At 42.3% G+C, this 14794-nt stretch overlaps 1 protein-coding gene across 6 annotated transcripts in view; it reads left to right on the forward strand.

Annotated features, from left to right (window-relative positions):
* Positions 1 to 14794, forward strand: part of UVRAG (UV radiation resistance associated) — a 102807-nt gene that overhangs the window by 41976 nt on the left and 46037 nt on the right. For all 6 annotated transcript variants that reach the window (XR_014230637.1, XM_082335639.1, XM_082335640.1 and 3 more), the window contains 6 exons: positions 2702 to 2807; positions 5024 to 5150; positions 6875 to 6959; positions 7432 to 7519; positions 8103 to 8163; positions 10896 to 11061. Coding sequence is in view for 5 of the 6 variants with exons in the window: in XM_082335639.1 (XP_082191765.1) it covers positions 2702 to 2807; positions 5024 to 5150; positions 6875 to 6959; positions 7432 to 7519; positions 8103 to 8163; positions 10896 to 11061 (633 nt within the window). In the remaining variant the exon portion in view is untranslated. The remainder of the gene's footprint in view (positions 1 to 2701; positions 2808 to 5023; positions 5151 to 6874; positions 6960 to 7431; positions 7520 to 8102; positions 8164 to 10895; positions 11062 to 14794) is intronic.

Raw genomic sequence — 14794 nt, forward strand, 5'->3', positions numbered from 1 at the left:
CACTCTGTTATTACTCTTTACCTATAAGTTTTAGCTGTGGGTAAGGCTTTCTTATGTCTGGAAAGAAAATGTTCCACCCTTTTGGGAAGGGACAGGCTGGAAACTGTTGAAGTAGGAAGCTTAGACCCTGCTGTATGATGTGAAAGTAGAGACCTAAATGACATTCAGGATGGTCAGCAAACTTTGGCTTTGACCTGCCTAACCGTATGTTACTTAGCCAACAGCCTCAAGATGTAATCGGGGAGGTAGGAGGTATAAGTAGTAATTCCCGCGAGGAAATAAGTGTTTCCAGGAGGTCTCAGTACTCCATTAGGGACATGAGACTGAGCCCTTGGGTGACCCAGCACTGTTGGCCTCAGCAGTCTTCTTCCACCCCTAGAAGCCTTTACCAGCCAGCAAAGCCATGTGTTTGATGTATGACTTAGATGGGCTACAGCTACCCCCAAAAAGCTCCTAAGCTGTGTGCGCTATGCGCAGTCGGAGGAACTCTCAAGAAACCGAAAGAATCACTTAGTATAATTTCAAACAAAAATCTATTACAGCAAGTGTCATTTAGGAAAGCAGTGGTGTGAAGGAACTAAAGGTGTCTGATGACTTAAACGTATTCACTTAAGAGTTATTAACATGTAAAAGTCCTAAATGGCAATGACCTTGTTTAATATTACTAGCACGGCTTGTTCCGTGTTGTCCATGTATGATCTCCTCTCCGTGTATCTGTTTGCTGGGCTGGGTGCTTTAGGCACTGTCCTGGCACTGAATAAACTCATCTGTAACGTGTGCTGTTGAGTTGAGATCGTGTGAGGAGGAGTAAGGCTTTGTGGTTCAATCGCAGAATCACGGAATTGTTAAGGTTGGAAAAGACCCTTAAGATCATCGAGTCCAACCGTTAACCCAGCACTGCCAAGGCCACCACTAAACCATGGCCCCAAGCACCACATCTCCCCGGCTTTTAAATCCCCCCAGGGATGGGGACTCAGCCCTTGCCCTGGGCAGCCTGGGCCAGGCCCTGACAGCCCTTTGGGGGAAGAAGTTTTTCCTAATACCCAACCCAAACCTGCCCTGGCGCAGCTTGAGGCCGTTCCCTCTCGTCCCATCGCTTGTTCCTGGGGAGCAGAGACCGACCCCCCCCGGCTCCAGCCTCCTTTCAGGCCGTTGCAGAGAGCGAGGAGGGCTCCCCTCAGCCTCCTCTTCTCCAGGCTGAGCCCCCCCAGCTCCCCCAGCCGCTCCTCCCCAGCCTTGTGCTCCAGCCCCTGCCCCAGCCTCGCTGCCCTGCTCTGGCCACGCTCCAGCCCCTCCATGGCCGCCTTGGGGTGCGGGGCCCAGCGCTGAGCACAGCATTCGAGGGGCGGCCTCACCAGTGCCCAGCGCAGGGGCACCATCCCTGCCCTGCTCCTGCTGGCCACACCGGTCCTGATACAAGCCAGGGTGCCACTGGCCTTCTTACTCGAAGCATGTAGCCTGGTTATCTTGGTCTAGCTGCATGCAGACCATTAAAAACAGTTAGCCAAAAACTTCAAATAGTTATGCCTTAATTGCTTATAAATCTGGAAGAGATTAGAGAATGTAAAAGGAAGGAGCTGAGTAGCCTCTTCTGTGTGCTCCAGTGCTTTCGTCCTTGGCTCACAGCAAATTCGTAGCCCTGCTTTAGTAAAATTAAGCGTTCTTATGAAGAGGTAGAGATGTTTAATTTTGGTGAAATGAGGATGATCATTAAAACATGCATTGAAGCAGGCCTGGTCTTTTCGTTATGTTTGCCTGGCAAAGCACTCATGTCACACAATAGGTTATCTGACCCCATTTTTGCTGTTCCAACTAGACCTTGGTCGAGTTAGGTGTTTACCCCAGCAGCAAGGCTGCCTGAACAATATCCTTACAAAAGGAGAAGCCATTAGTCGTGAAACTATGAATGGGAAAAGTAAGCCTGGATTTGCATGCCTTAAAAGACATAGTCTATGATGCCAGACCAGCTCTAAGTTTTTCTGATAAATATGATAATTTCCACTCCATGTTAATTCTAAGAAAGATGTTGATGATTTTAGACCTTTTTTTTGCCATTGTTTTCCTCTGCCTGATTTTTTTTTTGCCGATAAATACGGCAAATAATCATTTTTCCGTCTTCACCCTGAAACCAGGGCTAATGATCAGAAACACCATCATCATCATAATCATCTTTTTCACGCTTCAAATGTGATTCAAGTCAGAAACCCATGTTTTTGTTACAGAAGGGCTCATAGCATATGTGGAGATACTAAAGGGTGGTTTGTGCTCTTGGCCTGGGTAGCTGTGTGTTATCTAAAGGATGCTTGCACTTTTTTTAAAGCTGGCCTACGTTAACAACTCTCACGGTGCCTGTCGTGTATATCCGTCTTGTTGTTAACAGCGTTATAACTTAATTGGTACAGGACATCCCTATAATTACCTTTTCTCTCTCACACAGCTTTGCCTTATCGGCATCTATTGAATTTAACAAATGAAGAGGACATTTGATACTTGATTGAATTTAGAGACTTGCTGGTTTGCTTTGGACACTCATTTATAAACTCTGCAAGTTATGATTCCTCTTCTAATGTTTCATTTGAAAATAGAAGCTGACAGTGCGGATTCATATTATTTCTGCTGGTTTTGAGACGGCTGGTGCATTCATCATTAGGACACGTGTGGGGAACCTTTAGTACAGCTGTAACTTCTCTTCTCCTTACAGGCTTCACAGAGCTCAGTGTGCAATTAAACAGACTCAGGTAACTGTTCAGAAAATAGGAAGGGAGATTGAAGAAAAGCTGAGATGTACATCTACAAGCAACGAACTGGTGAGTTTGGTTATCCAAAACCTTATTCTACAGGCTTGCTGAAGTATCTGGCTGATGTCTTGACCATAAGCTCGCTTTTTTAACACTTGAACTTGAAATCTTTATTTAAACCTGTCATTTCAAATGGGAACTCATCTGAGAAGTGTAAAGTAATGGATTTTAGAATTGTGCGTGTTACTCAGATGGGCTGATAGATTGCTTATCCTATCTTTACCTTTATTTTATATAATTGCTTTTATACTATAAAAGCATAAACATTGTGTAGGGCATGAAAGAGGTTTATCAGGAAAAACAAACTTTTAATGATTTAGATAAATCTTGACAGGAACCTGTGGTGGATTTAGAGTGGGGTGAGTCTACTGGCTGTATCTTCTTGCACCCTGCTCCCTTTGGGCAAAGAGAATTAATGCAAAAGCTGTCACTGAAGTGACACGTTCATTTTAAGAAGGGATTGTATTAGATCTTGCAATAGCTTTTGACAGGTTGTTTTGCCTGTCCTCTTCCCCTCTCCAAAAAAGTGTGCTGGCACTAGTTTCTACCTTCTGCCCAGAAAGGCTGAGCTCAGTTCCAGCAGTGAGTTGACAGAACAAGAGTGGCTTGCGGAGACTTCGTTGTGTTGGTACTCACCTGCACGTGTCTGGTGCCTTGTGTAGGAAAGGGCAAACTTGTGACGTGAAGTTAATTTAAGGTAGGTTCTGGGTTGAGAGTACTCAGCTAATTTCCAAAAGTGTCAAACTGGTTTAAGGGTTTGACAAAATGGAAAAATGGGAATTTGTTTACCCACTAATTACAGGGTTGCATTGTAGACAAAGAAGCAAAGGCATCAGCTGCCTTAAGGGGCAATATAACCTCTCCTGTCAGTGACTCCAACTCTTGTCCCTCTATGCAAAGGCTTTTCCTTTATAAACATGTGGGAGCAAAACTATACGAAGAGCACTAAAACCAAAAATGGCAATGATAGCATACCTGATGCAACTTCTTAGCAGCCATGATCTATGGTATAAGGAAATTATTACCTATTTTTCTTTTCCTTTGTTTTAATAGTGGAAATGCTTGTTGGGCTTCTATTCCTCTTTACAAATGTGTGAACTATAGTTTCATTCCTTAATATTGAGTCATGTTTCCTGCTGGAGTCTGGAACCGGAAGGCTGAGCGTAGATGTGCAACGGAAGCAAATATGGAGGGAAGAGTTCAGCAAGAGCTGACTTCTTTTCAGGCAGCTAGTGTTGAAGTAGTGTTATCTCCGTTAACTGCTTGAAGAAGTGAATGCTGGCCGAGTTACACGAAGTGACAGTATCTGGTAGTACTTACACCAGACTTGCTCACAAGTATGCCTGACCGCCCCTCCAGGTTTTGAACTCTGTTGGGGTATGACAATTCTCTTTTCTGCTCTGAATCTGTCTTCGGTTATTCTCAGCAAGTATCTGTTAAACATAGTAGGTATTCCTTCCTTAAAACAAAACAAAAAAACACTTACAATAGAAAATTCTGCTTCGCTACGCACATGGCAGCACAATTTCTTAGCAGAGACAGTGCATCAAAGAAAAAAAACAGATTCTTTTTAAACAGAGGAATAGATTTAGAGTAGGTACAGGACAAATCCTAAACCTTTTAAAGAAGGGATCCTTCAAATATAATTGTGTGTAATGACGTAATTTGCTCCCCACTATGTGTTCTTTCCTTTTGTGTCCTTTTTTTCTCGTCACCCTGAAGCTGGGAATTGGATCTAATAGTGCAGCTCAGACATCTCTAACCTTTTAACTAAATTGAGCTCCCTGCCTCAACTTAGTATAGACTCCTCATTGCTCATCTTCCCTCTTATTGCTGAAGCCTTTGCTGGGGAATGAAGGCTTGTCGTGCCGCTAGCCCTCTGCTATTAGTCTTTACGTACTTGTCCCGTGGAAGCTTCCTCCCACCTCTTCTTCCTCTCTTAATTTCTGCCCTGGGCCAGGTTGCATCTCTGAGCACAGGAGAGGAGATGCATCCCATAGGAGGAGCGAGCACTGTGGGACACAGCTGAGTTTCTCTCCTTCCAAAGCAGCAAAACGATTAGGGTCTTTGGTAATCTATTGCCTGTCGTAATCTATGAGCTCAGCTGTTAGGTCAAGACTAGTGCCTGCCAGACTTTTTCCCTTCCCTCCTATCACCCCTTTTATGGACCTGTTGTGTGCAGAAAAAACTTTTAAATTTTTTTTAATCTATTTTTCTTCCAATAGAAAAAGGAGAGTGAATGTTTACAGTTGAAGATCCTGGTGCTACGTAATGAACTGGAGAGGCAGAAGAAGGCCCTTGGTCAAGAAGTAGCCTTGTTGCATAAGGAGAAAAATACTTTGCATGACAGAGGTAAGTGTGGAATCGTTACCGCTTCTGTTGCGGATATTCATAATCTGCTGATCAGAAGAGTAGTAGCCTAGCTTATGGTCATGGTGACCAAAATGAAGGCGATGTTTTGGTTTTTGGTCTGGCTCTAATGTTTGTGCTTTTCTTTATCTGAAGTTAGCAGCCAGATATAATCTCTTCACCATCTGTGCTATACTGAATTCTGGACAGCAGTTTCTGGTATCCGGCCTCTAAATAACTTCTTACTATGACACTTCTCTAAAGCAATCTTAAGTCTGTGCTTAATTAAAATTTTACGAGAAAATAAGAGCTGCACTGTAATGCAGTAAACAGTGGCTTGATGCATGCACGTTACAGCGTCATGTGGGATGTTATTGTACCTGTGATTAGGATTTCATTTTAAGTGTTAGAAGACAAAAATCCCTCTTAATAGCTTATTACATAAGTGAAAGGTGAAATGCTCAGTCTTCTCAGTATTTTGTTTTACTGGGAAAGCATCCTATAGTAAAATGCTATATCACTGTCTCTCGGGAGCTCACCAAGCTACACAGATACTTGATCTTGTTGCAGGACTTTTTGTTCATTTGTTTGGGGTTTTTTTGTTGAGTCTAAAATAATTAGTTGCTACTGAAAATGAGGGTTTTGCCATTTACTTTGTTCTGGTTATGCAAATATTGAGATGCCTTAACTGAATTACTCCACTACGGTGGACATGGGGGGAACAGGCGCTAGAGGAAAATGAAGTTTTGCTGGTCGTATTTGGCTGGTGAATGGTGTATAGTGCATGAAGACAGGTGCTCTTGCTGCGCTGTCATTCCCCAGTTTGGCAGCATAACACGGAAAATGAGCATCGAAGAGTAAGTGGAGGATTATAATATATACCCCATTATAATATATACCCCATGCAATGCTACAGGCGTGGGGAGGAGCGGCTGGGAGCTGCCCAGCAGGAAAGGGCCTGGGGGTGTTGGTTGACAGCCGCTGGACATGAGCCAGCAGGGTGCCCAGGTGGCCAAGAGGGCCAGTGGCACCCTGGCTTGTATCAGGACTGGTGTGGCCAGCAGGAACAGGGCAGGGATGGTCCCCCTGCGCTGGGCACTGGTGAGGCCGCCCCTCGAATGCTGTGCTCAGCGCTGGGCCCCGCACCCCAAGGCGGCCATGGAGGGGCTGGAGCGTGGCCAGAGCAGGGCAGCGAGGCTGGGGCAGGGGCTGGAGCACAAGGCTGGGGAGGAGCGGCTGGGGGAGCTGGGGGGGCTCAGCCTGGAGAAGAGGAGGCTGAGGGGAGCCCTCCTCGCTCTCTGCAACGGCCTGAAAGGAGGCTGGAGCCGGAGGGGTCGGTCTCTGCTCCCCAGGAACAAGCGATGGGACGAGAGGGAACGGCCTCAAGCTGCGCCAGGGCAGGGTTGGGTTGGGTATGGGGAAAAACTTCTTCCCCCAAAGGGCTGTCAGGGCCTGGCCCAGGCTGCCCAGGGCAGGGGCTGAGTCCCCATCCCTGGAGGTGTTTAAAAGATGGGTAGATATGGTGCTTGAGGACATGGTTTAGTGGTGGTCTTGGCAGCGATAGGTTAACGGTTGGACTCGATGATCTTAAGGGTCTTTTCCACCCTAAAGGATTCTATGATTCTATCATTATTGCCAACATTTCTGTCGGTATCTACTTTTAAAACTTCAGATAACTAAGAAAATATTTGATACTAATTTTTTTCTTGATTCCTCATGTTGTTTAGAAAATGTGTTTGGGACTGAATATCAGAAACTTCAAGAGCATAACGAATCCCTGCATGAATTAAGAAAGGAATGCACTGCTAAGAGGTAAAAGGACCTATGCTTTTTCTGCAATTGGAAAGAAAATATATAGGGTTGAGAGTAGGCCATTTGAAGTGGGACTCCTGACACCAAATTCTTCCTGAAGTTGCCCCAAAACTTCTGTTAAGACATCCCTACTACAATTTGTAGATATCTAAAGTGATAATTGACAGTGGCAAGTCTAGAAGAGAAGAGATGCTTGGTTGTATGTGTAGACTATGATAGGACTTTTAGATCTTTTTAGTGTAACACAGCTTTGTAAGAGTTGTCATAGTCAAAATATGCCTATAATATGAGCTACAACTGAAAACGAAAAGTTAGCTTTGTCTTCTGTATTTTTTTTTCCCATGTGGGATTACCTAGCTTTTTTGGGGAGGGGAGGTGGTACTTGGGAAGATGCAGAAGGGGTATGAGGGCCTGATACCTTTACTTAAAGCTTTTGAAGAAACTAATGGTTTTGGGGTCTCTTTCCCCAAAGAGAACTGTTTTTGAAGACAAATGCCCAGCAGACTATTCGATGCAAGCAATTGCTGTCGGAGCTATCCTATATCTACCCTATTGATCTGGTATGTTTTTAACATTCTAAAAATCTACTTGATGTGAAATGAACTTCCTATTTATTACACTACGAGCAAATATCATGTTTTATTTGTGATGAAACTTGCTCTTCACTCGTGCTGTTTTTTCCAGCTTTTTCTTGAGTTTTGTCCTTAGATTTCAAACCTCGTGGGGAGAAGACTTATGCCAGCATCTCTCAAATAGTCTCCACGATAAAACTAGAATAGCTGTAGCTGTAATTTAATGGATACTTTCCATTTTGTTTAGAATTATGTAAAGTAACCCTGACAGTAGGCTATCTGAACTTTAACAGAGTGCACATCAACAGATGTCAAAATACTGATCTCCAAAACCTTTTCTATAATGAATTGATTAAGATAAAGCTATTTCTTCTTTTAAAAAGTTGCATTTATTTCTGAATTATATGAAATGTGGACTAAAGCACTATGTCAAAGTCACTCTGGATTTCGTTGAATATTTAATTTTTTTCCTTATAAAAATGCTTTGTTGTCATCAGATTTTGTGCAGGTTTCTGTTTTCTGGATGTTATTGTTCCATTCTCACTTTCCATTGTTGATTTTAAACTTACAGAATGATCAAAAGGATTACTTTGTTTGTGGAGTCAAGCTTCCTAATTCTGAAGACTTTCAAGGTAGCTGGATATTCTTAATTTAGTTGTTACAGTTGACACTGCTTCTAAACTTCATAAAATTAAGTAAACTGATAGCAATGGATCCAAATTTCTGACAGAAAAGGTCTAGACTAGAAGAAAATGTATGCATTATTTATTCCTACTTCCTAGCCAGTATGAAGGAAGTTACTGTTGACTCTTAGAAAAGTACCTCTGTATTGGTATCACAGAATGCTCTGGGTTGGAAGGGACCTTTAAAGCCCATCCAGTCCAACCCCCTGCCATGGGCAGGGACATCTTCAACCAGATCAGGGTGCTCACAGCCCCATCCAACCTGGCCTTGGATGTTTCCAGGGATGGGGCATCTCCCACCTCTCTGGGCAACCCACTCCAGTGTTTCACCACCCTCAGCGTGAAAACTTTTTTCCTTGTGTTTAGCCTAAGTCTGCCCTCCTTTAGTTTAAAACCATCACCCCTTGTCCTGTCGCAGCAGGCCCTGCCAAAAAGCCTGTCCCCATCTTTCTTGTTGGCCCCCTTTAAGCATTGAAAGGCCGCAATCAGCTCTGCCCGCAGCCCCCTCCTCCCCAGGCTGAACCCCCCCAGCTCTCAGCCTGCCCTCACAGCAGAGCTGGGCCACCCTCGGACCATCGCTGGGGCCCCCCTGGCCCCGCTCCCACAGCTCCATGTCCTTCCCGTGCTGAGGACCCCCGAGCTGGACGCGGGGCTCCGGGGGGGTCTCCCCAGAGCGGGGCAGAGGGGCAGATTCCCCTCCCTCGACCAGTTGGCCATGCTTCTTTTGATTCTATTCTATTTTGATTCTATTCTATTCTAAGACTCAATACTGAAACGCTGGAACAGGTTACCCAGAGAGGCTGTGGAGCCTCCATCCTTGGGGATGCTCAAAACCCAACTGGACACAGTCCTGGACAACCTGCTGTAGCTGCCCCTGCTCTGAGCAGGAGGCTGGGACTATGTGATTTCCAGAGCTGCCTTCCAAACCTAGTGATTCGGGAAAACGTTTGTGTCTGACCTAAAATTCCATTGTGGCTGCTTTCAGTCCATAAATCACAATGGGGCAATGTGCACGAATCCCCATTCAGTTTGCTGTAGTTGCTGGGGAACTTACCAAAGAGATACCTTGCATAAGTAAGACTTTAAAGCTGCCTGACAGTATGGAGTTTTTTACAAGTCAGCTTCTACTTTAACGGTCTACAGCCATCCTGTTGCAGAAGTAAATATATAATATGCCTGTCAGTATAACAGTTGTACAGGTAACTGCATGTACTCATCTGCAAATGTTTGACATGAATCGGAACTTCATTAAAATCCCCTTGAGAATTTCTTGCTCCCAGTAGTTGCTCACTCGGCAAGGCATGCGGTTTCTTGGGCCTCCCATTAACCTCTATCAGTTGTCTAACTCTTTAAAGCCATCCCAGAGGTCTTCACTTGGGCTAACAACCTGTATATCGGATGCTAGAAGAATGGAGGAATAAACTTTAAAGCAAATTAATTTGTCAGAATGATAAAAATCAGTCTGTTGCTTTGTTTTCCTGATTGCACTAAATGGGGTAATGAACTCCGTTTGGTAATTCTTGAGAAATCGGTGGCATGCATCTTTTGGCCCATTTTCTGTTTATTGGTATTAATTCCTTACAAAAGAATTACTAATTCTTTATAAAGGTCTCTAGAAATATTGTATTATGAGGAAGAAGTACTAAGCATTCAACTTAGTGAAATATGCAGTTAAACTTGAACTCCAGCTGTCTGACATGTATCTCGTTTCAGACACTTAGCAGATAATAACATTTAAAAAAAAACCAATCAGGCATCTGAAGGATCAAAAAAACTTTATTCCCTAAAAAGCCAGTTTTGCCGCAAATGTTCAACACTTTTTACAAAATCCTTTTGGAAAGGAGTGTAATTTTGAAATCCATATATTGTGTCGTGTTCTAATAAAGCTCAGTAGGTTTTCATAGTTGTCGTTGAACATCCTTATAAGCTTTCATAGAAGGTCCTTGAGTTGATTTCGCAGGACTCCCTTGTGCCTTGGAAGGGATGACTCTGTCACGTTGTTTGTATTGGTGTTTTCACTTACAAAGAAGAAAAGTAGAGAAAAAACAGAAAGGAAAAACCCTTACATGGCTAAAGGATGTAATTTGAATCTCAAGACCTGTGTGTATTCCCAGCAGGTGAAGCTTTAAGGTTGAAACCTTAAATGTCAAATTGAAAATGATGCTTTAAAACAATGGGTTAATCTAAGTTCTTCCAGTTATTGGCAGAGAACAGAGTTCCTACCCTGGGGTCGGTGTCTCTCCAACTGATCTCACTAATGAATAAAGTTATGGAGGAATGCAGCTTTTCCCTGACCCCGGCCATACCTGTCACTACATCTAGAGAAAGCAAGAAAGTTTAAGACTTGAATTTTGTCTTGGGAATTTTGTTTCACTTTTTCCATCTCTTCTTTACCCTCCCCCACCCACCCAAATGTTGAGAAGAGTAACTTTTAGCTTTGAAAGCGTAAAATTGGAAGGAGAGCAAGCCATCACCCGTTTTACATTGCCCTTTAATGAAATAGTGAACTGCAAACAATTGTAAAGCAGTCTAGATTTGTTTCAGGCTTGCATCTGTTCTTAAGTTATAACTTCTGATAGCTTCATTAATTAATGTCATTCCCTAAGCAATAAGGATGAACTTGTGCTGAGCCTGCGGCGAGATCCAGTTGATTAAAACCGGAATCTTTTTGTTATTGACAGCAAAAGATGACGGAAGCATTGCTGTTGCCCTGGGCTACACCGCTCACTTGGTGTCAATGATATCCTACTTCTTACAAGTGCCACTCAGGTATCCTATAATTCACAAGGGCTCCCGGTCTACAATCAAAGATAATATCAATGACAAACTGACGGAAAAAGAGCGAGAGTAAGTATGTTGTAAATATGCTTATGTACTTTCTTCAAAACAACAGATCACCACGAACAAAAAAAAAAAAAAACTTGAACAGTTTTGGGTCGTCTGAAGTGAAGTTTGAAGTTATTTGTGACTGCTTTCAGTAGCCATGGGACAGTCATCCGAGCTTTTCATGTTGGAAACCACGTTGGAAATATTGTTTTTCATGTTGGAAACCACTTCCCCAGGGAATTGGTTGAGTCTCCATCCCTGGCGGTATTTAAAAGACGGGTAGACGTGGTGCTCAAGGGACATGGTTTAGTGGTGGCCTTGGCAGTGATAGGTTAACGGTTGGACTCGATGATCTTAAGGGTCTTTTCCAACCTTCACGATTCTGTGATTCTATGAATTCTGTGATCTAATAGAGTAGTTCAGCTTTGCCATTCTAGGTGTGTTGGTGTGCATATACTATTGATTGGGCTTCTAATAATGCTAGAAAATCTTAGTGTGTCTTATAGGTATGTTTTGGCTGGTGATTGGAAAACTTGCCTTTCATGTTTTGCCACTGGCTATGGGAATAAACTGCAGACAGCAAGCGTAGCTGCACTGAGGAGTTACTGCCAGTGCTGGAGTAGTGGTTGATAAACATGAGAAAATAAATAGCTTGCTTTAACGCAGAGGATTTTAATCAATTGAAAAAGAGCACTGTAAACTGTTATCTACTATAAATCAACTTAATATTCAATGAAGAGTTTTTCATTTGTTCTGCAATGATTGTCTTTAAACGTGTAGCTATACTGTTGTTATTGTTGTGCTACTAGGAAACTATCTTGCTGTCCTTAAATTCACTCTCTGAATGCCTTCTCCTGCATTTTGGCACTCTGCCTATTTTCCCACTGTCTTTGCACCTGTGTGCTCTAATACGAAAATAATGGCAATTATTGGTTAAGCTTCACTTTGTAGCCTGCAACCACAGAGCTCGAAGGAATGCAGCGCTGACCAGCTGCGGGAGGCCAGCTGCTCCGCTCTGATCCTGCGCGTGTGTGGATGGCTGCAAAGTCAGGCTTGCAGCACCAGTAACTTTGTTTTTCCATATGCAGGGTTTGAAAAGGGAGCAAAGAAAATGGCTGAGGCGAAATGAATTTCTGGAAAGTACTGTCTCTATTGACATGAAGCCTGTCAAAAAAAAAACAAACCCCAAATAACTTTTCTCTTTGGAAGTATGCAATCGAAGTATTATAATATTTTAACACTAATTCCTAATAGACCAACTCAAGATGGAAGGGTTTTATTGTGCATAGTTGACAGTACTGGGATGCTTGGAAGCGTCTGATTTCTCTTTGAAGCTCAGTGACCTTTGGCAGGGCAGCAGAGGTACCTTGCCTTAAGGGTTAAACTCACTGAGATCTTCCTGGTTTGACACAATAAAATATGACTATATAATTATGTCTTGCAAATTAATTTTGATACCATTTTAATAACTTGTCCAAGCACTTCCTAGGTAACTTAATAGAACATTAATCTGGTTTGCTTCAGTTTAGTTCTCTAGGCATATGGTCACGCTCCTTCCTGTACGTCGCGTTCAGAAGGGTAGCAAAAGAGCACATTTATATCTGGGAAACAAATTTCTGAGGAGTAGAGCTGCCTGTGTGTGGGTGTATAAAGATTAAACCAATTTCCTGTTGTCTGAGACAGATTGGAAGGTTTAGTCCTTCAGGCTATAGCCTTCCAAACCCTCATGACTTAATACTTTATTTCACAACAGATTTTTGAAAAGGAGAAAGTTTAGCTAAGTATATGAATCCCTGTTGGGCCATTTACCTGTGTTCTGCAAGATTTTTTCAGGATTAGCTCCTGCCTGAGATCTTGTCTTCCCAGCTATTGGAGAGTCAATCCTACCAACTCTCAAAGGACTTCAGTTGCTGTAGAAAACCTCAAATGTCTTAACTTGCAGTTTTCTTTCTAAACTAATAGCTCTGTTTCTCACCTGCTTCTAACTGAATTGAACATAGTAATTAACGTGCATTATTAAATGTCTTTATTTCAGTCAGCTGTCCTTTAGCACCTTTTCAAACTCCAACATAAACTGTTGAGTAATTACAGTGAGGTTTTCTCTATACTCAATCTTTACTATAACACATAGCATCGTGATTATTGACTAGGTTAAACATTTTACTTGGCTTCGTACTTTTTTTTTTTTTGGACTGCAGGGTTGCCCTGAGATCCGTATTAAGAGCTTCTAAAAATCGTGCACTGGGGGCATAGCTGATGTTTCCATTTGAGAGCAATTTCACAAGTACACGTGTTTGTTTTTAATGTTATACTGTATAAATGTGTTACTTCACTTTCAAGTTTCTTTACCAGCTTTGTAAAGCACTTATTATAAGCTGGTTAAATATTTTGAGAGCTTTCAGAATGTAAGTTATGTTTGGGAAATACTTTATCTGCTTCAGATTTGTTTACTTGGATGATCCAAGTCACTTAAATCTCAAGGTTCTCGTAGAAGTATTCAAGTTTGTCTGCTGCAATTACGGTTAGATTGGAACTTGAGAGCGTACGAAAGAAGTAGGAGGCTGCGGTGAGAACGTAGCGCTTGTCTGGCCGCATTACTGAAGGCAGAATGAGGTACAGAATACCTGTCAGTGGCACACAATATAGGGTCAGCTTTGTAACTGCAGATATATTAATTTTTTTATTAGTTACTATTCAGTAACTGTTCCCTTCTTGTATTCCATAAAATCGTTTTGATACTACTAAAAGGCTGTAAGTTTTCTCCCATAAATCTACTTTTATGACTATCTGAAGCACAAAGCTAAGGTAAGAATATAATTTTCACTAAATATCTCATTAAGGCACTTTTTCAGTGGTCTGTTTCAACATCTCCAGAGTGCATCAAATATGTAGGAAGAAAGAGTACCATTCCTCAGAAGTTCTGCAGTCTGAAAGATCTCCAAGCAAATGATGGATATATAACTCCCGAATTTAAGCTGCTTAGGCCAGCACCATGTTCCTTACTCCAGTGACAAACAAACATGGTTGCTGAATAAACCACCTAAATTCCTTGGCACTGTTCTTGTGGAACTGAAACCTAGCACTTCATTGCACTCTCATAAACATAGTAAGAATGCCGAGATTAAACTATTTATGATACGTTCTGACACTGTTTGTCAAGCCCTGCATGTCATGCTTCTGTTAGTCTGCTCCCAGATTTTTAAATAAAGAATAGCTTCCAGTTTAGAGCAAAATAAGGATTGTTATGTCTGGGGTGAGACATACTTTGTGAAATTGCCTGTGTTGGTGTTGCTGCTGTTGTCGTCATTTTTTTAGATAGTCTTTAGTTCTCTTCTGTGCATGCAGATACAAGCTAAACATCTCGCAAAATAAACGGCCGCGTTTTTCTGTCTGGAAGCTGCTGAATCTTTTGAAATCATATCAGTCTCCTTGTTAGTTTTAAAGTAAGTACAGTATGGCACACTTAGGCCATCTGTTTGGGAGTCTTTTGGCATCTCTGTTGACTCAACGCTATGCTGGGTTGCTACTTTTTATAATTGAAACTTCACATGACACTTCTACAACCTGCCAGTTGAATATTTAAGCATAGAATACTTGTTTAATCAAATCACATTCGTCAGCTTGGAAATATGTATACTCCCCTAAGAAAAATGACATTCTTTGGAGTTTAGTCGCCTTTCTGGTACCCTACATATGTCTGGACAAGTGAAATGCGCATTCAGAGAAATTATTTCTGTTGTATTTTTGCATTCTC

The sequence above is a fragment of the Platalea leucorodia genome (genome assembly GCF_965183815.1).
Source record: "Platalea leucorodia genome assembly, chromosome: 2".
Lineage (NCBI taxonomy): Eukaryota > Metazoa > Chordata > Aves > Pelecaniformes > Threskiornithidae > Platalea > Platalea leucorodia.